The following is a 23,315-nucleotide window of genomic DNA, read 5'->3' on the forward strand; positions in this document are numbered from 1 at the left end:
TATTTTACATAAATGAGACTTTGTTGGGCTGGGCCAGACCATATTGGGCCAGGCCATGTGTGTACCTATTTAAGATTAGGTAGCGGAAATATAAACTTTTTAAAGGACGCAGACAAACATGACTAATTTTTTTTTAAACCCTTAAAATAAAAAAATACTTAAAACATTAACACTTGGTGATCTTAAAGGTGTTTTCTTTGTATCTCTCCCATGGGATCCAGGAAACAGGCAAAGGAAGCTCTGGTTCTTTCCGCCTTCCCCAGGGGACCAGGAGGGGGAGGAGCCTCAACCAATGGAGAAAATGGAGGTTTGTTCTGTAGCTCCTGTGCAATTTAGCAAGCCTTGCAAAGCAAGCTGTGATGCAGAAGGAGGCAAGAGAGAGGGAGAAGGAAGTCGATGACAGCCAGTTGCTCGGGGGCCTGATAAGAGCCCTCCGGGGGCCTAATTCAGCCCCCGGGTTGCATGTTTGACACTCCTGGTATAAAGGGGCAACAGTGGCAAGAAACTAGGATTTAAAAAACATTGTGCACAGAAAATCCCAATAAAGTATTCAATCACTGTATGAATGTTGGCAACATTAATAAAGTCATAAACTATTCAATAATGTATTGTTTTTAGAACCCAAAAATATTTGTTTCAAAATAAACTGTCATAAGTCCAGTGAAGTTGCATTGGATTTATGACAGTTTGTTTATTTTGTAACAAATATTTTTGGATTCTAGAAATGATACATTATTGAATAGTTTATGATTTATATTTATTAATATTGCCAGCATTCATACGATTGAATACTTTATTCTTCCTTGAAAGGGCATCACTGTGTCTGTTGCATATGTGAACAGAAAGGTACTTTCCTCCCTCCTCTTATAACTTAAAAAAACACCACTAAAATTGATTGAAGTTAGATGAAAGACATGATTTTGTCATGCAATGCATCTTTCGCTTATGGAATTCACTGCCACAAGATGAGGGTTTTTTTGTAGCAGGAACTCCTTTGCATATTAGGCTACACCCCCCCCCCCCAATGTAGCCAATCCTCCTGCAGCTTACAGTAGACCCTGTACAAAGAGCCCTGTAAGCTCTTGGAGGATTGGCTACATCAGGGGTGTGTGGACTAATATGCAAAGGAGTTCTTGCTACAAAAGAAGCCCTAGATGGCCATGCAGACAGGTTGTTTTTTTTAAGGGTTAGACAAACTCATGTAGAGTTTAACCGTGTGGTGTTTAACTGATGGTGTTTATGACAGCTGTATGTGGACCCTTCACGTACAGAAGCACAGATCCTGGGGGACAAAGAGCAGGTGACCAGCTTTTATGACTGCCCATTGCAAGAAACAGAACACTGGGCTCAAGCAGTCGCGGTTGGATCCAGCAAAACAGTTCTTGCATTCTTAAGATGAGCTGCTACTGTAGATAGTGCCTTTCGAGCGTCCTGACCCAATTATCTGCCAGTGCATTCCTAAACTGATTTGAATGTCCCATATTGCAGAAAGGCATGCGTTAAAAACCCAGCGACATGAGCAGAAAAGGCCCATATGTCAGTGTAACACTTCCTGCCTGCTTCTCGTGGCTCTCTCTCTCTGTCCCCTTTGCATGGGAGTTCCATCTTTCGGGCTTCACGGTTCTTGTATGTGTCTTGCTCCTTCTTTGCTGCCTTCCCCCCACCCTTCCATCTCCTTCAGGGTTTCCTCCTGCCATACACCTGATATTCAATCCTGGCTGAGTTAATGCCTCTTGCTCAGATCAGATGTGGCTTTGGGGGGGTCATGTGACAGAAGAAAGTTGCTATAAATATAGTCAAACCCTTCCATCGCTGCCCCAGACGCCTTTGGGGGCAGGAAGAAAAGAAAGTGAGCAAGGCATAGGGAACAGGGGAGAGAGGGAAGGCTGAAAGAGAGGCCATGCTGCAGGCCGAGCTGTTCCCGGGGCTCGGCATTCGGCTTCTAGCGGCCTTGATTCGGCTCAGCGAAGGTTGAACACGGCGCTATGGAGCACTCAGGGCGCAAGGCGAATGGTGCCCAGAAGGACACGGCGTTGTGGGGTGGTGCCCCCCAGTATGACTACGTCCAGTTTGAGCATTGCACCAGTTATGGGATCCCATCAGAGGCCGGCCATGAGACTGGTGGGACTGGAGACAACACGCATTACCAGGAGAAGGCCTTCAACCATCCTCAGGTAGGGTGGAATCAGCCGGCTGGTCTAAATTGACTCTTGGGCTTTTATAGGGTTGCCAGGTTCGCCTCAAGAAATATCGGGGGACTTTGGGGGTGGAGCCAGGAGACTTTGGGGGGTGGAGCCAGGAGCAAGGGTGTGACAAGCACAATTGAACTTCAAAGGGAGTTCTGGCCGTCACATTTAAAGGGACCGCACACCTTTTTAAATGCCTTCCCTCCATTTGGAAATAATGAAGGATAGGGGCACCTTCTTGTGGAGCTCATAGAATTGGACCTCCTGGTCCAATCTTTTTGAAACTTGGGGATCTTTTTGAGGAGAGGCTCTGGATGCTATGCTAAAAATTCGGTGCATCTGCCTCAAAAAACAGCCTCCCCCAAACCCTAGATACCTACCGATCAGTTCTCCATTATACCCTATGGGAATCAATCTCCATAGAATATAATGGAGTGTCCAGCAGACATTTCCTTCCCCCACCCTCATTTTCTGATAACCCTGATGTGGGGGGAGGGGCCTCCAAACCAGAGAATCCCCTGCCCTCACCTGGGGATTGGCAATCCTAGGCTTTTATTGCTGCTTCCCCAAGAAAGGCCTTAGCTGAGCCCTGGTATTGCAAATGAAGTGGTGGGGTTGCCAGCTCTGGGTTGGAAAATTCCAGGAGATTTGGGGGCTGGAGGCTGGAGAGAGCCGCGTTTGGGTGGGTGGGGAGAGGCCTCAATGGGGTGAAATTGAATAGACTCTACCCTTCAAGGGTGGTGTCTCCATACCCTCCATTTTCTCCAGGGGAACTGATCTCTGCTGTCTGGAGATCACTTGTAATTCTGGGTGATCTACAGGCTCTGCCTGGAGGTTGGCAACCCAATCAGGTAGCGCTTTTTTTTTTTTTTTTACATACCACTTCAGACTGCCAGTGTGCTTGTGGTAATAGTGGGGTCACGTTTTTAATGCTCTCCTCTATAAAAATGCTTTGTAATTAGATGTTTAGCACATGAGGACAAACATCCTAGCCTAGCTCTTTGCATGCTGTGGAATTTGGAAAACTGTAATCATTCCCCTGCAGTCTGAAGCAGGTTGATAGCCTATCACCCCGTTCTACTGAATGCATCGAGCAGCCCTGACTTTAATATATAACAGCAGGGCTTTTTTGGTAGAAAAATCCCAGTAGGAAGTCATTAGCATTTTAGGCCACACCCCTTGAGACCAAGCCATCCAGAACTCCATTCCTTTGCATTCCTGCTCAAAAAAAGCCCTGTATAACGGGTGGCCAAGCTGAGGCTCGGGAGCTACATGTGGCTCTTTCACACATATTGTGTGGCTCTCGAAGCCCCCACGGCCCCATCAGCCAGCTTGGAAAAGGCATTGTCTCTTTAAATCACTTCTCCAAACAAAGCCAGTCAGCGGCTTGGAGAATGCATTTGAAGTTTAACGTTGCTTTCTTTCCACCTCCACCCCCCTCCTCATCCATCCTTCCTTCCTTCCTTCCTTCCTTCCTTCCTTCCTTCCTTCCTTCCTTCCTTCCTTCCTTCCTTCCTTCCTTCCTTCCTTCCTTCCTTCCTTCCTTCCTTCCTTCCTTCCCTCCTTCCCTTCCTTCCTTCCTTCCCTTCCTTCCTTCCTTCCCTTCCTTCCTTCCTTCCTTCCTTCCTTCCTTCCTTCCTTCCTTCCTTCCTTCCTTCCTTCCTTCCCTCCTCCCTTCCTTCCTTCCTTCTTTCCCTCCTTCCCTCCCTCCCTCCTCCCTTCCTTCCCTCCCTCCCTCCCTCCTTCCTTCCTCCCTCCCTTCTTCCTTCCTCCCTCCTTCCCTCCTTCCTTCCTTCCTTCCCTCCCTCCTCCCTTCCTTCCTTCTTTCCCTCCTTCCCTCCCTCCCTCCTCCCTTCCTTCCCTCCCTCCCTCCCTCCTTCCTTCCTTCCTCCCTCCCTTCTTCCTTCCTCCCTCCTTCCCTCCTTCCTTCCTTCCTTCCTTCCTTCCTTCCTTCCTTCCTTCCTTCCTTCCTTCCTTCCTTCCTTCCTTCCTTCCTTCCTTCCTTCCTTCCTCAAACACATCTAACGTTCATGTCTTGCGGCTCTCAAATTTCTGGTGTTTATTCTATGTGGCCCTTACATTAAGCAAGTTTGGCGATCCCAGTTATATACCTTCAACACAAAGCCAGCCTCTAAGAAGTCAGTGTGTGATGGGGGAAACATAACCCCCCTCCAAGAATAATACAGTGAATTAGAGTGGTTAATCTCTGTTGAGGGACCCTCAGCTAACTGATGCATCCCATGGAGATAGTCTAGAAATAAAATTCAGGCTCAGGCTAAACCTTCTCTGGCGCAGGGGGTCTATGAAAGCTTATTCCACATTTTACACACGTGTTGCTGGAAAAGACGGTTTGAAAGTGGAATCCTTTTGGCAGTTGCTTTAATTTGCACTGTAGATGGAATAGAGACCATTGTCTGAATAAGAACTAACGACCAGCATCGTGGCTTCTAGGTGGGGTTACCAACTCTGGGTTGGGAAATACCTGGAGACTGAGGGGTGGAACTTGAGGATGGTGGAGTTTGGGGAGGGGAGGGACTTTGGTGGGGTTTAATGCCATAGAGTCCACCTTCCAAAGTGGCCGTTTTCTCTGGTGAACTGATCTGTCACCTGCGGATCAGTTGTAATAGCAGGAACTCTCCTCCACCACCTGGGGGATGGCAAACTGCTTCTGGGTTGCCATCCTCCAAGTGGGGCCTGGACATCTCCTGGAATTAAAACTCATCTCCAAGTAGGGTTGCCAACTCCAATTCAAGAAATTAGAAGTATGTGGACTGGTGGGTCATTCCACCGGCAAACCTATTTACTCTTATCGATCAGAACGGAAACATCCCTGAGTCCTGGTTAAGATCATTAATATGCTCAATATATAAAAAAAGGAAATTCGGCTTCCCCTGGAAACTCTCATCCAATCAGCCTACTCTCCATCTCATGTAAGCTGTATTCTAAACATCTTGGACGTCACCTATTAAATTGGTTAACTAAAGAAAAGATCATTGGCCCAGAACAAATTGGTTTCCTCAAAGGGAAATCTACAATTGATCATTGCTCCACCCTTGCCTTCTTGGCGGATAAATATATGAAGCCTAAAAGAGGGAAATTGTATACAGCCTTTATCGATTTAAAGGGTGCTTCCGACTCAGTCACCAGAGATCTGATATGGGAAAAACTTATAACTCTGGGGATGGAACCACACCCACTTTTCTTAATCAAGAAACGATGCTACCTCAGGTGTTATTAAAGTATCCCCTGATGGTCAACTCTCTTCCAGTTTCCCAATTACTAAGGGAGTAAAACAGGGCTGTGTTCTTGCCCTTTATCTCTTTAATCTGTTTCTGAATGATTTGAACCAACATATGTCCATTGTGAATAGCCACCCTCCCTTCTTAGAACAATTAGCAGTGCCTTTACTGCTATACGCTGACGACACTGTTATTCTTTCACGTACCAGAAGTGGCCTCCAAAAATACTTGAAAGCCTTTCATCAATACTGTAGATCGAATCCACTGGTAATTAATTATGAGAAATGAAAAATCCTGGTTTTTCCAAAAAGCTGGCACCTATGTAAATGGCGCAATGGTACAGAAGAAACTGAACAAGTGAAGGCTTACAAGTATTTGGGAATTACCTTTAACTGCAACCTTAGATGGCCAACGCATCGTAATAGAGCTGTAGGTCTAGTAAGATGTTCTCTGGCGCAAATTTAAAAGTTCTATTTCTTAGGAGTTAACCAGTTCATTCCAGCAACTCTGAAAATTTACAATGCTAAAATCCTCCCTCAGTTGCTATACGGAATACCTTTGTGGACTGGAGCCTTTAGTCCCTGCGTGGAGAATGCGCAATCATCATTCTGCCGTCAGATTTTAGGTGCTCCCAAATGTGTCCCCTACACACCCATTTGTGCAGAGCTAGGTTTACACCTTCTAGAAACCAGAGCCTGGATTATGGCTTTTAAATTCTGGTTAAAATTCATTTCAGAACGGATTCAGGAAGTTTATTATACTACCTGATAAAAGACAGGCATAGCATTACTTGTCTCTCTACATTTACCCACAAACTACAAAAACTTGGTATTGAGGTGGACACTCTTTTCTTATGTGACGAATTATATATCTTAAGAACAATCCAACTAAGGTTTATGGATCATGAATGCCAAAAAGTGTTCCCCTCACATTCCCCTGTTTGCTCTGCAGCCGCTCTAGGTATACCCCAAAGACATGGGAAGATACCCCATTATTTTTTTACTTTAGGCTCCCCATGCCATCGTTGGACTTTTACTTTGGTGCATTTAAATGCCTTCCTATCAACAGTTCTCTATGGTAGGTTTAGACGGATACCTCTCCAAAGTAGATTATGCCCATGTGAATTAAGAGTCCTTGATTCTATATCCCATATTATTTTAGAATGTCCTCTCCTGGCCTCACAATGTAGACAATTTTTAGCTGAATATCTCCAACACAATGTATTTACTAAAAGGAAAATTCTATCCTACCTTTTAGAAGATGTTAATCCCCGTATTACTACATGTGTTGCGAACTTCTTAGTAGAAGCCTATACAATTAAATCTAGGCATACTACTGTATTTTAATTGCTGGGTGTCTGCTTTTGATTAGTATTATTGGCTGCTATTTTAATTGATTGTTTATGTATTGTTCTTACTATATTTCAGGCCTTTGTACCTACTTTAGGTTGTGAATCATTATTGCTCTTATGCCAATAAAGGTCTGAACAAGAAATATCTGGGGACTTTGGGGGTGGAGCCAGGAGACTTTGGAGGTGGAACCAGGAGCAAGGTTGTGACAAGCATAATTGAACTCCAAAGGGAGTTCTGGCCATCACATTTAAAGGGACCGCACACCTTTTAAATGCCTTCCTTCCATTGGAAATCATGAAGGATAGGGGCACCTTCTTTGGGGGCTCATAGAATTGGACCCCCTGGTCCAATCTTTTTGAAATTTGGAGGGTATTTTGAGGAGACACACTGGATGCTATACTAAAAAGTTGGTGCCTTTACCTAAAAAAACAGCCCCTCCAGAGCCCCATGGATCAATTCTCCATTATACTCTATGGAAATTGGTCTCCATAGGGAATAATGGAGTGCCTAGCAGACATTGCCCACCCCGCCGCTTTCTGATCACCCTGAAGCGGGGGGAGGGCATCCAAACCAGGGAATCCTCTGCCCCCACCTTTAGATTGGCAACCCTATCTCCAGGCAGCAGAAATCAGTTCCTCAGGAGAAAACAGCTGCTTTGGAGCATGGGCTCTGGAATTATTCCCCGTTGAGGTCCTGCCCCTTCCTCCTCAGCTCCGCCCTACAAACCTCCAGGAATTTTCCAGTACAGAGTTGGCAACGCTATGACTTCTAATGCTGCCCCACCTTTCCAGGAAATGTGGCCTCTATGAGCAAGGCAAGAAACTGGCTATATCAGAAAAGAAAGTGATGGGATATTTCCCTGGAAGGGCTTGTAGCAAAGATTGGGCTGTGAATGTATTTTGCTGCTGAGCATCCTGTGAACAGATGGTTCGTTTCTTACAAATGTGGCCCCGGCTTCCTTCAACCAGTTCTAAATGAAGTTTAAGTCTCACAGCCACTGAGGTAGGTTAGACTGTTTCAAAGCCACCTGTGAATATTCACAGATGGGGGTGACTTGAACTTGAATTTCTTGCATCACGCTACTAATTATTGGCACACAGAGATGCCATACAGATGGTAAATGAGGAAAGGGCCCCTCGTGCAATGGAAGGTTGAGGAGGGAAAATGTGAACAAGGAATATAGTGTTCGTTTTACATTTTTGGCCTTGTTTAGCCAACCACATGTATGGGAGCTCACAGTTTCCGTAATGCACCTGATGAGCATGGTAACCATTTTGCATGACTTCAGTGATACAAGAACTTTCCATGCATGGACAGCTTCTGTACACATAAACCAGAGCATTGGACAACCGGGTTCCGGCTTGCTTGTATAGAAGCTGTATGCACATGGAAAATCCATGCATTGCCAGTTGTACACATGGAAAATCCATGCATTGCCAGCTGTACACACATGGAAAATCTATGCATTGCCAACTGTATGCACATGGAAAATCCATCCATTGCCAGCTGTATGCACATGGAAAATCCATGCATTGCCAGTTGTACACATGGAAAATCCATGCATTGCCAGCTGTACACACATGGAAAATCTATGCATTGCCAACTGTATGCACATGGAAAATCCATCCATTGCCAGCTGTATGCACATGGAAAATCCATGCATTGCCAGCTGTATGCACATGGAAAATCCATGCATTGCCAGCTGTACACACATGGAAAATCCATACATTGCCAGCTGTGTGCACATGGAAAATTCAAGCATTGCCAGCTGTATGCACATGGAAAATCCATGCAATGCACATATATCTGGTGCGTTGTAGGGATCATGCACTCCTCATATGGACAAGTGGTGGGCTCTCAGCTTATGTGGACATAACATCTGAAGAGGCCTATTGTATTTTGGAGATGTGCAAAGTTTTCTTTCACACTTTGGATATTGTGAAGCCTTGCATACCACAGTGAAATGGATTTGTATTTGAAATTAGCATGCATGACCACTGATTTGAAGAGGGCCTAGTAAGATACTAGGGCAGCTTTCTAAGGTAGAATCTAAGGAGCTGGTAATTCTGCATTTGTTTGTTGGTCCAGTTATCCAAATAAAATGTTGATGTTCTTGTGAGCGACACATGCAAAGAATCTTTACAACGGTCTTTCAGAAGGCCAAGCTCTTCCTTTTCTCATCAACGGCAGCCATCTCACAGCGAACCAAGAAGGTGTTGCAATGTGATTCAGAAGGCCTACAATTCCTAGCATGCCACAAGTTAGACCCAACGGAACCAAAACAAATGACAGCAGCCATCAGCTCTGATGTACCGACAATCGGGGTGGAATTCTAGCAGGGGTTGCTTTGCATATTAGGCCGCACACCCCTGATATAGCCAGTCCTCCAAAAGCTTACAAAAAAGAGCCTTGTAAGCTCTTGGAGGAATTCGCTACATGAGGGATGTGTGGCCTAATATGCAAAGGAGCTCCTGCTAGAATTCCACCCCTGCCAACAATAGTATTTTGCTGTAAAGTACTCATTAGAGCAGACATGAAAATCATCATGATCTCCTTGACATTTTTGACAGCTATCAATTTCCCCCCTTTTCAGTGACGCTTTTGGGGGGATGCGTCTCATAAAAATGTTCACTCATTTGTTAACTGTGTCCCCGCCTGTCCTTTGTGATGTCATTGTGCAGCCAGCGCTCTGATTTACCCTGCAGGGTTGCTCTGCTGTGAATAAACCTGAACTTGAACTTTTGTACTTGTTTTTGCATTTAGTAACACTTAAGAAAGAACGGCGGAGGAACTGGACTGGCGGGGTGGGAGCCCAGGACAGTGGCTGCAAAGGGGCAAGGCCCTTCAAAATCAGGGGTGTGTGTGTGTACAGTTTTAGGATAGAAAAGGCCACAAAGAAGGGGAGAAAATGGAAAGGAGTCTGAACTTTGTGCACCAACAGCTATGTGTGGCATCCAAGACAGGAATAGTACACGGAAAACCTTCTGAGATCACCGTGGTCCTGCATGGCATTATATATTCAGGCTATATTGGAGTCCACCCAAGTGCTGAGGCTTCCCTGGGTTTCCTTTGTGCTTTTCCTCAGCAGTGTGGAGAACGGGGCTTCTATGCAGAGTGCAAAAGGTTCTTCTTTTTCCTCCCCAAAGCTTGATTTCCATTCCTTTGGCTCAGCGGTTTCGCCTCCTTTAAGCTTGGTGTTTATACCCGTCCGATATTTGCGGCGTGTTCTCGTGTTGCTTCTTAGTCATCGTTCAGCTAGCTCTTTTTAATCTTCCTTCTCAGGTCAGCCCCTCCAGCTGCTCTCCAGGATCTCCGGCAATTTTTCGGGACCTTCTTGGCGCTGCTCCTGCTGGGCGGCATAACGGCCTGCAGCTGCCCTTCCTTTGCAGAAGGAAGGAGGAAGCCCGCAGAGCCTGCGCCCAGAGGGGAGGACGGTTGACCTCGTTTTCCATATTGAAATAGGTGTTCTGGGTCATACAGGCTGCAAACGGGGCAAGCACTAGGCAATTGCCTAGGCCAGGGGTGGCCAACGGTAGCTCTCCAGATGTTTTTTGCCTACAACTCCCATCAACCCTAGCCATTGGCCATGCTAGCTGGGGCTGATGGGTGTTATAGGCAAAAAAACATCTGGAGAGCCACCGTTGGCCACCCTTGGCCTAGGGCACTGGCCTTTTGGGGATGCCAAATTGGGCACCCCCCCATGTGACTTGGTGATGTTATCGGTGCGGGGGGGGGGGCACCAGAAGTTAGCCTTGCCTAGGGTGCCAGACAATCTCGGACCAGCCTTGCTGCAAGCATAAATGTAGTTCGTGGGGAACTAGGGCCAGATTAACAATTAGGCCAAGTAGGCACTGGCCTATGGGCCCCCACGCCTTTAGGGGCCCCGGGCTGGCTTCCCCACCCCGGTTTCCCCCCTGCTTGCAGCCCTTCCAGGTATTTCCCAATCTGGAGCTGCCAGAAAAATGTTCACTCAACACGTGCAGGCAGCAACTGTGTCACTCTATGCCTGACTTGCCTGGTGTGGCTGCTGCTGGCGTCATTGCCAAGTTTGCCTCTCACTGCCTTTCCCCCACAGCTTTGTCAAAGGGGCTGTTGAGAAGGTGCCTGCAGGCTGCAGTGGGGGCTACAGATGGCAGGGCAGGCGCTCCAACTCTGAGGTAATTTACGAGGGGGCAATAAATATTTATTGCTTCACTGTCCCCCCCCCGCCATTAAATCCAAACAAATGATGACCCTATGAACTTAGCTTGCTATTGCTATTTGTCCTTTGCATACATCAGAACATTGTCATTAAGCTGTATGCTAATTTGCTGTTCACCTGACTTCCATTTCTATGTATCTGAGGAAGTGTGCGTGCACACTAGGGTTATCAATCCTCAGGTGGGACAAAGAAGGGAAAGGAACATGGAAAGTTGAAGACTGGGAGAAAACTGTGTTACAAGTGAAAAATTACCAACATTAAATCATTGTTACTCACGAGAAGTACCGATCAAGCATTGCTTATTATTAATAATGCCTAGAAAAATCATTTAACACTCATACCTTGGAGAAAGCATACACTGAAAATATGAACACATATATCAGTCTACAATAATTCCATGTATAGTCCTCCTGCACAGGAAAAGTACTTAATACATGAAAATTATAGGAAGGTGCCAGAATTTTCTCATCCAGAAGAACATGTGAATGTGACACGATTCCAAGAAAGTTCGTGTTTCGAATGTGATTCTCCGTCTGGCAAAAGAAGGTAGTTTTATGGAACCACAGCTCAATTCAGAATATGCTTAGGTCAATTTCATTAGGCAACAGTTCTCTATGAGCAACCAACACAGCAAGCTGAGAGCAATTCATATGGAACCAGTGCTCTATACTCTCTATTGGCAATGTTGCTGATCAGTTTACTCAAGGCAGGCACTATCGGTTCTCACCAGTCCTCAGGCACTATCGGTTCTCACCAGTCTCCCAGTTTGGAGGCACTCCCCTCGCTTCAGGGTCATCAGAAAACGGGGGGGGGGGGGCAGGGGAGGGAAATGTCTGCTGGGCACTTCATTATTCCCTACAATAGGGTATAATGGAGAATTGATCCATGGATATCTGGGGCTCGGGGGGGGGGAGCTGTTTTTGAGTTAGAGGCACCAAAGTTGCAGCAGAGCATCCAGTGCCTCTCCCCAAAATACCCTCCCCAGGGGGTCCAATTCTATGAGCCCCCAAAGAAGGTGCCCCAATCCCATGGAGGGAATGCATTTCAAAGGTGTGAGGTCCCTTTAAATGTGATGTCTAGAACTCCCTTTGGAGTTCAATTCTGCTCGTCAAACCTTGCTCCTGGCTCCACCCCCAAAGTCTCCAAATATTTCTTGCATTGGACTTGGCAGCCCCGGTGCACACACAAACTCATATCTTGAATAAAACTGTGTTGGTCTTAAAAGTGCCACTGGACTCAACATTTGTTCAAAATACTAGTAGTTTGTTGCAATTATACCCACAAGAAATTATTATATTTCTATGTGGGAAATTTTAACCTTGCACACGCAAAAAATAAACAGACCCAACACTAATCCTATGCAGAGTCAGTCTAAATCCAATAAAGTCAATGGGTTAGACTGTAATTGTCCTGTTTGCTTGCTGGTCGTTCTGTAGTACTTGCAAGCATTAGTTGAAGTGTTGGCAGGCAGACACAATATACTTCCTAGGTTTCTTTCCCTTTTAAAACTTTGCTAGAGAAAGTGATAGAGACATACAGCACCGTCTCAGGCAGCTGAAGGAGCTGGGTGTGTTTAGCCTGGAGAGGAGACGACTGAGAGGTGATGTGATAACCATCTTCAAGCACTTGAAGGGCTGTCGTATAGAGGATGGTGTTGAGTTGTATCCTGTCGCCCCATAAAAATGGACCAGAGCCAATGAGTTGAAATTACATCAAAAGAGTTTTCAGCTAAATGTTAGGAAGAACTTCCTGACCTTTAGAGTGATTCCTCAGTGGAACAGGCTTTCTCAGGAGGTGGTGGGCTCTCCTCCCTTGGAGGTTTTTAAACAAAGGCTAGGTGGCCATCTGACAGCAATGCTGATTCTGTGAACTCAGGCAGATTACGAGTGGGAGGGCAGGAAAGGTTGCATTAGGGACTCCATCGACTATGTGTTGAATGTCAAATGGGAGAAGTCTAGGCTTGCCAAGCCCTCCGCTGGAGGCAGGAATCCCCCAGTGAGATCCTCTCCCCCACTCTATAAGAACTGCCTAGCAGGAGACAAAATGGCAGCCATGTTGTGACACTCTAGCATTAGTCTCTATGGAAGCCATAGAGACAAAGGCTAGAGCACCAGCTGGAGGCCTCCAAGGAGTCGCGCCATGTGCTGAGTTCCCCCTGATTTTCCCCACCAGCTGCGCCCCCAGCCAGCACTCAGGTCTCCGACTGGCTGCGGACTCTGAAGAGTGGCCTCTGCAGAGGTCTCAACTCTAAGAACAAAGATAACAAAGGACTTTTAAATGCTTCAGCTTCAAGAATTACTAACCTATCTTAATTAAACATTAGTTAGCATAAGTACAGAGTTTACTTATGGTCAGGAGGCTTATGTTTTTTGTTTTATTTCTGAAATAATCTTTATTTAAGTTATGCTTTGCATACGCTACCAAACCAATATGTCAATAAATTGAAGCAGTTTACAGAATGACAAATACAAAAGTTAATAGCAGAACGCAGAAAACCATATGTGTTACAGATAAGGCACAAATAAGGAAATGACATGTATTAGAAAAATAACAAGTCCCGATAATAAGCCTTATTAGGAACCGCATTTTGCTGAGTCAAATAGGATACTACTGGAAAGCATAATGCTGTAAATTTTGGCATGAGATAATAGCTAGTAATTTTGCAGTGGAGAAAACATTCCCACACTTTATTTTGCGAGGGTAATAAAGAAGGTGAGCTTTTATCCCCCCCAATTCTGTAGCAATTGCAATCCTAGCAATAGCTAGCAAAGTTGTAATCATGTTTTTTTTTTTTACTTTTGTTTCCAAAGCCCACTTGTAGCATAGATAACAAAAGGATTTCTGGCCTGACAGGAGTCATGTAAAATCAACTGCCAGAAAGGGTATATCCGAGGACAATACAAACAAGACTTAGGTTTTAACAATATTTTTTAGGGTTGCTGGCCCCCCGGGGTCTTGGCAGGGGTTCCTCTGTGTTTGGGGGTTCTGCCCACCATCAGCCAGCTGGCCAGCGAGGAAGTCCCACCCCAAACACTGATGTTGCACAACGTCCCCAACATAATGACATCACTTCTGAGCAGGGGCGGAATTCTAGCAGAAGCTCCTTTCCATATTAGGCCACACCCCCTGATGTAGCAAATCCTCCTGGAGCTTACAGTAGGCCCTGTACTAAGAGCCCTGGAAGCTCTTGGAGGATTGGCTACATCAGGAGGGTGTGGCCTAATATGCAAAGGAGCTCCTGCTAGAATCTCACCCCTGCTTCTGGGTAATATCACATTGAGTTATGTCATTCACAGCATCTTGCCCACTCCCAGAATGCCCTCCAAATCCCCTCACCGCAACGAAGAGTGGTTCTGGCAATGCTATTTTTAATCCTTGCTTGGCAAGATGCTTTTCCAGACCATGTGTACTCTTTTATTTTTGTTATAAAACTTTTCATATACTTTGAATTCTTGAAAATTGATATCTGTAAACATACTACACCTATTGAGGTCTGTTTTCCAAAGCAGTAGGGTGGGGGGCAGCAGTTGAACTCGCCACCCCTTGAGCGCAGTATCACAAAAGTGAAATAGATTATCCCCTCACTAGCTAGTAAGAGTGAAGTGGGAGACGCAACAACTAGGCAGAGGCTTTAAATGGCGAGGCAGATACTGAGTGCTTGATGTGCAAATCCAGGCCTTTTTTGGTACAAAAAGCCCAGCAGGAACTTATTTGCATATCAGGCCACACCCCCTGACATCACCAACATTCCACATGGTTTTTTTGTAGAGAAAGGCCCAGCTGGAACTCATTAGCATATTAGGCCACACCCCCTGAAGCCAAGCCAGCCGGAACTGCATTCCTGTGCATTCCTGCTAAAAAAAAACTCTTGTACAAATCCATCTATCAGAGATACTCTTTCACAGGGCTTTTTTTTTTTTTTAAAGCAGGAATGCACAGGAATGCAGTTCCGGCTGGCTTGGTGTTGGGGTGTGTGGCCTAATATGCAAATATGTTCCTGCTGGGCTTTTTCTACATAAAGCCATGTGTGAAACAATTGTGGTGTCAAGGGGTGTGGCATAATATGCAAATTAGTTCCTGCTGGGCTTTTTCTACAAAAAAAGCCCTGCTCTTTCATATTTGTAGGTTGTGGCAGCTACTACCTAGACAGAAGTTGGTACTCACCCCCCAGGTTTAAAGGAAAGGAGTAGTGTCACAAAGTGAAGACTTGGAACTGCCATGGGCCTTTTCTGACCTCCCAGGAACAAGAGGGCAGGGCCGGATTAACAATTAGGCCAAGTAGGCACTGGCCTATGGGCCCCCATGCCTTTAGGGGCCTGGAGATGGTTTCCCCCCCAACTGGTCCCCCCACACTTGCAGCTCTTTCAGCCTGCATGTGCAGCCAACAAATGAGCCCCTCTTTGCCCGACTTGCCTGGTGCAGCTACTACTGGCATCATCACCAAGTTTCTTCTCTGCCTCTCCCCTGCAGCTTTGTCAAAGGGGCTTCTGAGAAGGTGTCTGCAGGCAGCAACAGGGGCCATGGGTGGCGGGGTGGGCACTCCAACTCTGAGATAATTTGCAAGGGGTCCCCTGAGATTTCCACCGTCTAGGGGCCTCCACAGGGTTTAATCCGGCACTGTGGGAGGGAATGGGGCTTGTGAGTCTGTTCCTTCGCACCTATTGTTGAATTTAAGAGAGCAGCCAAACTGAAGATCTGTTGGTACACAGTCATAGTGCTAGACGCAGTAGAAGTCTGCAGGTGTTCTCTGAGATGCCCTTGTGGAAAACATATTTATGACAGATTTACTTGCAAAACAAAATGTTCAGTTAACACCATTGAAATATACTTTGAAGGGTTTCACCATGTGTCCTTCTCATCAATATATGTCCTTAAATGCCCTTGCCAGAAGCTTTATTGAGTGAGGGGGGGGGGGGACATTGAGAAGTCACAGATTGTGGAACACAAAAGCAATATTTCCCCAAAGACAACTAGTGTCCCTTTTGTAAAACGTTTTCTTCATAATAACAATCCTACAGATTTTTGTACTACACATAATTCTAACGTGATACATTTCTGCTCAAGAAGCACAATGGTCCTTGAAATCTCAAACCCTGCACCCTAACCGGTTAAAAGAAAAACTTGAGCTGTCTCTGGTGGTGATTAAGATACCATATGTGCTGGCTTAGTTCCTTTTGGCTCATATATTTATGGGGACTTCTGCAAGCTGTGTTAGGCAGGCAAAGAAATTCAGCCTCTCTGTTTTGCAAGTAACATTTATGTGCATATGGCCTCGTGTTAAACTTTTTAGGTAGGTTTTGCTATTTTTTTCTTTTGCTTTCTGGTGGGCTTTTCAAGCGGGGCTAGAGAAGTTTTTATTGGATCGTTCGTTAAAAGAGAAAGATCTCGGGGTCCTAACAAATAGCTCAATGGAAGTGTCGACCCAGCGTGCCACAGTGGTGAAATAGGTAAACTCTATGTTAGGGATTATTAAGAAAGGGATTGAACATAAAAAGGTCAATATTGTAACGCCCCTGTATCTATGGTGCGGTCTCATTTGAAATACTGTGTTCAGTTCTGGTTACCATGTCTCAAAAAGAATATCGCAGAGCTGGAAAAGGTATAGAGGAGGTCAGCCAAGATGATTAGGGGGTTGGAGCACCTTCCCTATGAGGAAAGGCGGAAGAGTCTGGAACTTTTTCAGTTTAGAAAAGAGAGAGGGCTGCTAAATTCCTGTCCCTATGGAGGTTCTCCTGCCCTGGAGGTTCCCAACCTGCCAGCCCTCCCCCAATGTCGCCAGCGCAATGACGTCACTTGGAAGTGATGTCATGGCACTGGTGATGTTGCGCACCGGCCGCTCTAGGAGCATCCGGGAAAATTCTATGGTTTTTCCAGATGCTCTAGCAATTTGGGAGGAAAACTCTGTGGTATCACGTGGGACTATGGGGGACTTGGCAAGCCTAAAAAGAGATGACTAAGGGGGGGACATGATAGAGGTTTCTAAGATTATGCATGGAGTGGAGAGAGTTGACAAAGAGAACTTTTTCTCCCTCAGAAAATACTAGAACTCAAGGACATCCAATGAAGCTGACGGGCAGTAGGTTCAGGATGGACAAAAGGAATTACTGTTTTACACAGAGAGCAACTAAAATGTGGAATTCTCTGTCAGAGGAAGCAGTGATGGCTACAGGAATAAGCAACTTTAAAAGGGGATTGTGTGTTCCTAAAATACATATTTCTAATGTCAATGTCTTTATTTTTGCAAAGAAACTCCACAAGTTTCCGGTATTTTATAGATTTTTCTTGATAATGAATCATGTCATGTTCTTATCCAGTGGGTTGGATCTCATAGATTTGTTGTGCTAGAGCTCTCCTGTAGTTTCCTCTGACCATTAAGGGAAAGTTACTTGCACCAGAGAAAAGCCTTCCCAGTAGTGGCTTAGGTACATGGAATCCAACCTATGCATGTGTGTGTGTGATTTAAATATTTTCTTTTGCACGGTTTTGACTATGCTGTTCTTGAATGTTGTACAGCAGCAGTCTCTAAAGCAACACAAAAGACAGAGCAGAGGTCCAGCAGTGGCTATTAGCTACAAGGTATAGACGGACCCCTACGTCTGGGTTAGTGATGCTCTGGGTTCTTGGTGCTTGAGGGGCAACAGTGGGAGGGCTTCTGGAGTTCTGGCCCTGCTGGTGGACCTTCTGGATTTTTTTGCCACTTTATGACACAGAATGTTGGACCGAATAACCCATTGGCCTGATCCAACATGGTTTCTCTTACGTTCTTACACTGCAGTGTGGTTCATGTGCTGCTTTCAATAGAGTTTACTAATGGCATTTAAAATGCAGCTGGACATTAGCCAGAACCAGTGACATTATACCCCGAGGTTGGGCAGCTACCAGGGCTCAGGGCTTCTGGCAGGGTACACTGCCATTGACCACGCAGCTCTCCTGCCTCCTACTCGCCCTTCCTTCATCGGCTTGCTCGCAAGCACTCTACCAACCATATTCCATCCCCAACTATGCACCCTACTCAGAATCGTCAGGGAATGAGCATGTGTCTGATGCAGGCATCTGTGACTGCAGGTGGTGAGATGGCTCATGAGAGGCTGAGGGAAGGGTACATAGGTATGTGGGTCAGTGGGTGGGAAGGGAGGAGCAAGAGGGGACCTGGTAGAGACAGAGAAGAGGGGAGTCTTGGGGCACTCTCTGCTGAGGGCCCCCCAACAGGCCTTTTTTTTGAGCAGGAACACACAGGTATGCAGTTTTGGCTGGCTCGGTGTCAGGGGTGTGGCCTAATATGCAAATGAGTTCCAGCTGGGGTTTTTTCTACAAAAAAGCCTGTGTGAAACAATGGTTGTGTCAGGGGGCATGGCTTAATATGCAAATGAGTTCCTGCTGGGCTTTTTTCTACAAACAGCCCGTGTGAAACAATGGTTGTGTCAGGGGGCATGGCTTAATATGCAAATGAGTTCCTGCTGGGCTTTTTTCTACAGAAAAAGCACTGTGTGGAACTGTTCCCGACACTAGCATTGCATAAGTCAAAAAAGCCGACTGAAATCGAAGAAGACAACAGATGTATATCTGAATGGTGGGCATGACTGTTTTCTAGGTCAATTTCTACGTAAAATTAATAAAATCAGGAGAGGGGGGGAAAGAGACTAAATCTTTATTGGAATGGAGCTTGTATGATCTCTGTAAATAAAACTTAGTAATCTATTGCCCTGCCTTTTGCACAGCAAGCAACAGTTGTATTAAAAATAAGGGTCTGGACAATAAGCAAGTTTAACTCCCTTGCTCCCTATGACTTCCATTGGACAATTTTTTAAATGTCTCAGAATTAGAGTGATTGCTAAACACAAGTGTAAGTTAAAAAAAAAATTGTACAAACAACCAAATTGTACAAACAAGCAAAAATTGTACAAACAAGCAAACTACAAACAAGCAAAAATTATACAAACATTCAGGAGTCATTTTGTAGAAAAATAGGTGGTGGAGCTCATCCAGGGATTGTTATGCAGCAGCACCTACTATTCAATGGACAAGGAGGTGGAACTCTCAGATGGAGGAGGTGGAACTTTCAGAAAGGTTCAGGAGCTGTGCTCCTGTGAGCTCCCACTAAATTCGAGGCCTGCAAAAATGGCATATATTCTGAAGGAAATAAAGGGTATGTTTAAGTCTTATTTGCTTATGTCCAGCTACAAATAAATACTCATGAAGATCTAAAAATGACCTTAATGAGAACTTTTAAGCATTTTCTTACGTAGATTCTGTTCTGTGAAATTATGCCTAACTAGCAGAATAGCAGCAAACTGCTATTTAAGGAATTCACTTGAAGCACCTACACAGTGATCTCTCTCCACTCCCCCCAATCAAAATGCATCTTTCCTTGAACATTCTCTGATTTTACTTGCTGGGCCTTACTTATATGTGCAGAACACTGTGGGAATGCAACTGAAGAGTCATAACTAGAGTTGCTAATCCCCAGGTGGGGGCAGGAGATTCCCCATTTTGGAGGCCCTCTCCCCATTGTTCAAACCTTGATAAGCATCATTAGAGCTGTACTTGAAAGTAGGCGTTTATTTGAAAAGCTGCAGCCTGCCAAGCAAGGAAGCCTTTGGGTACCTTAACACTTATGTAGTTTGTGCATTGCTTAAACTAAGAATAGTATCCCGTGTAGGATTGGCCCGGTGTTCTACAGTGGCAGGAGACCTCCTGCCAGTCCCTACTGATGTCTGCTGGCTCCTTTAGCCATAGAGTTTTTGTGAATCCTAGAGCACCCTGCTATGTCATGACATCACTTCCCCTTTTTGCTGGAAATGACTTCATGCACCAGTGTGTGTCTCCCCCCCTCTCCCCCCAATGCTCTAAGGGTTCGAGGCTGCAACCTGGCAAACGGAACATAGGATACTTTGCTGGGAATAGCTATAACCACTGCCATTAGAAGAACAGGAAGATTTGGGTGCATTACCAGAGAACATCTGGAGATGCCACTGGAAACCCTGTGAGTATGTGTTAAGCTGAGTGATTTGTAGTATCTGATAAGGGTGGTAGCATGACTTGCTAGTTCTACTAGCCACCTGAGAACTAGGAGCCAGCAAGATGGAGCCACCTCCGCCTCCATCATACCCCAATGTCCTCTGTTAGAAGCACCAAATGCTGTTTCCCTTTTCAGTAGCATTCAGTGGGGAAGCATCAGTACAGTACTGGTTAGTCAAGTGATCCTCACATCCATTGTGAAGGCAGCAAAAGAGAGACACCTACAGAAAAGGTAGAGGTTACTAAATCCAAGCGATTGTCAGCCAGGCAGAGCCCATGAAACTCTACTGGATGGGAGGGAGTGAACAAGACTCAGTTTAAAATGGAGGGAAAACTTCTCAGACAGGGATTTGTGGCTCTGGACAGGAGTGTCAGTTTAGCCAGGATTTTTATTTGCACATTAGATAAGATTTGGGTATACTAAGGAGTGAAAACTTTTTTAATGTGATAAACACCCTGTAAAATAGCACAGGATCTACTCAGCAGCTTCTGAGAACCAGAGACTGAAGTGAAAGAGGAAATCTGTACCTTTGAGGGAACCTTTGTTTCGCTCAGTAAACCTCCTCACCTGAGGTAACTGTTCCTAGGGAAGAGGAAATAGAAGAATCTTACCTCAGTGTTTTACTATAGATTGGCCCAGTTACAAAGTGTTCTGTTCTTTGGGGAAAGGTTAACTGCTGGGTCACAGTTGGGAGTCATTTTATCCATTTAAGCTGAAACTTTGCATACATAACACTCTGTCAAATACTCCCCCCGCCCCCCCCCCCCAAAAAAAACCCATGTCGTTTTGCCTTCACTAGTGTTATTTCTGACCAGTAAAATATTTAGTGAAAAGGGACTACATTTACCTCATAAATACATCCAATATAACTATAAGAGTGTCTGAAGAAGAGATCTGTGGGGGACATGCTGCCAACACTTTCTCATAAACTTATGTCACTTGTTCTCATGTATGGGGGCAATTGGCCATTCAAAGATATGGAGGCCCTACGGCTGTTTCAGGGTCATCAGAAAGCGGGGGTGGGGGGAGGAAAATGTCTGCTGGGCACTCTGTTATTCCCTATGGAGACTGGTTCCCATAGGGTGTAATGGAGAACTGATCCACTGGTATCTGGGGCTCTGGAGGGGCTGTTTTTTTAGGTAGAGGCACCAAATTTTCAGCATTACATCCAGTGCCTCTCCCCAAAGTATCCTCCAAGTTTCAAAGGGATTGGACCAGGGGGTCCAATTCTATGTGCCTCAAAAGAAGGTGCCCCTGTCCGTCGTTATTCCAAATGGAGGGAAGGCATTTAAAAGGTATGCAGTCCCTTTAAATGTGATGGCCAGAACTCCCTTTGGAGCTCAATCACGCTAGTCACAACCTTGCTCCTGGCTTCATCCCAAAGTCTCCTGGCTCCACCCCAAAATCCCCCAGATATTTCTTGTTGAACTTGGCAACCCTAGTCTGGAAACGCACCATGCAAGTACTGCAGCAGTTTGCCAACAGGAAGTATTTGGTGGCTTTTTGAGGCAGAGTTGAGGTGGTGGGAGACAAGGTGGGTGCACTTGCAGTTCAGGGTCTAGACGTGCATATGCAAATGCACCTTTTAAATCCAGGGCTGGAGGTGGCTGTGTTGGGCCAATTTGCCTGAATGCAGCCCAAGATTACCTACCAAGTAGCCAGTTTCTGCATGGTGATACTCAGGTTACAGAAATTGCAGGGTGGTTATAGCAGGGGTGGGATTCTAGCAAGAGCTCCTTTGCATATTAGGCCACACCCCCTGATGTAGCCAATCCTCCAAAAGCTTGCAGGGCTCTTTTTTGTAAGCAAAGGAGCTCCTGCTAGAATTCCAACCCTTGTAGGCGGTAATGGTAACTAGATGTTAGACAGAATTTTAAACTGTTCTTAATGTTTTTAAAGTATTTTAAAATCTTTGAACCTTGTATATTTGTATTTTCCTTCTGTACGACTGGCCTAAGGACTGCTGTAATAATAAATAAATCACAAATTGGCCCTTCTGATGGAAGAGTGCCAAAAAAAGAGAACTAATTTTGGTGAACGCGACATTTCAGCATGTTTTGTTCAGTGCTAAATTAGGTGCTAGAGAGTTGCTGTTCATCGTGTACGGGATAAAAGATAGCACAGCGGTGGTGGAAAGTGGTGTACAGGATAAAAGATAGCACATTAGTGGTGCAGTCAATTTATGGCCATCCTGTATAGTTTTTGAGGTAAGAGACTTTCAGACGTGGTTTGTCGTTACCTACCTCTGTCTAGCAACCTAGACTTTGATGGTGGACGCCTATCTAAATACAAAATCAGGGCTGACCCAGCTTAGCTTCTGAGAATAGCCAAGACTAGGCTAGCCTGGGCCATTCAAGTTAAGGTGGATAGTATTGAACAAAGTAACAAATAGGGAACCCGTTTAGGAACCGTGAAGGCGCTAAAAAAGTCAAAAGTTGAGTCTATGGCTGGGTACAGATGGGCAGCTTAGTGTGCACTGGAGGCATCCCAAACTGTGCCACCCCAAAATGGAGTGGCCAGATCCCAATCAGACGCTCCCACGCAATGCACCCACATATCACAAGGGGACACTTTGGCACGTTCACACGGTTGTTGCGTGCCATCCCCATACAGCAATGTGGGTTTCTTTTTCCCCCTTACATTTGTAGTGGTCATGTGCTCATGTGCTTGGTCAGGTTTTTTTTTTTTTTTAAAGAATATTGGTAAGCGCCTAGAGCAAATTGGTGCATTCAAGCCTCCAATCCACCTTGCTTGAGCACTCCCGTGGTCAGACGCCCAGAAAGATGGATGGAGTGCAGCAGAAGAATTTGTTACCACTTCCCAAGTGGTAGCTGCTTGATCTGTCTCCGTGATGTCAGAGGATGGGGTGAGAATGGGAGAGGGATGGGCGGATGTTGTGCCCATGTGACCTTGCTTTTTTAATGCATCTGGGGACTGTGCCTTTGCTGGCTCAAATTTGCAGTCTGAATTCAGCCTATGTGCCCTTTACTACTAGTTTCTGATGTAAAACTGCAATGCTGTGGGTTTTTGATTTAAAAGCAATGGAGAGAAGGAAATTTTAGGTGGTCAAAGGCAAGAGTAAAGGTAGGGCTTTTTTTGAGCAGGAACACCGCACCGACTGGCTTGGCTTTAGGGGGTGTGGCCTAATGTGCAAATGAGTTCCTGCTGGGCTTTTTCTACAAAAAGCCCTGTGCGAAACAATGGTGATGCCGGGGTGTGTGGCCTAATATGGAAATGAGTTCCTGCTTGGCCTTTTCTACAAAAGGCCCAGTGTGAAACAATGGTGATCCAGGGGTGTGGCCTAATACGGAAATGAGT

The 23,315-nt window shown here is 45.5% G+C and overlaps 1 protein-coding gene across 1 annotated transcript in view; it reads left to right on the forward strand.

Annotated features, from left to right (window-relative positions):
- The first annotated feature begins 1,897 nt into the window (after window positions 1-1,897).
- CLCN1 (chloride voltage-gated channel 1) overlaps window positions 1,898-23,315 on the forward strand; it is a 104,867-nt gene continuing 83,449 nt past the window's right edge. Inside the window, exon 1 of the mRNA XM_060236930.1 lies at window positions 1,898-2,174. Coding sequence (XP_060092913.1) covers window positions 1,986-2,174 — 189 coding nt within the window. The 5' untranslated portion in view covers window positions 1,898-1,985. The remainder of the gene's footprint in view (window positions 2,175-23,315) is intronic.

Source organism: Heteronotia binoei, chromosome 4 (genome assembly GCF_032191835.1).
Source record: "Heteronotia binoei isolate CCM8104 ecotype False Entrance Well chromosome 4, APGP_CSIRO_Hbin_v1, whole genome shotgun sequence".
Classification (NCBI taxonomy): domain Eukaryota; kingdom Metazoa; phylum Chordata; class Lepidosauria; order Squamata; family Gekkonidae; genus Heteronotia; species Heteronotia binoei.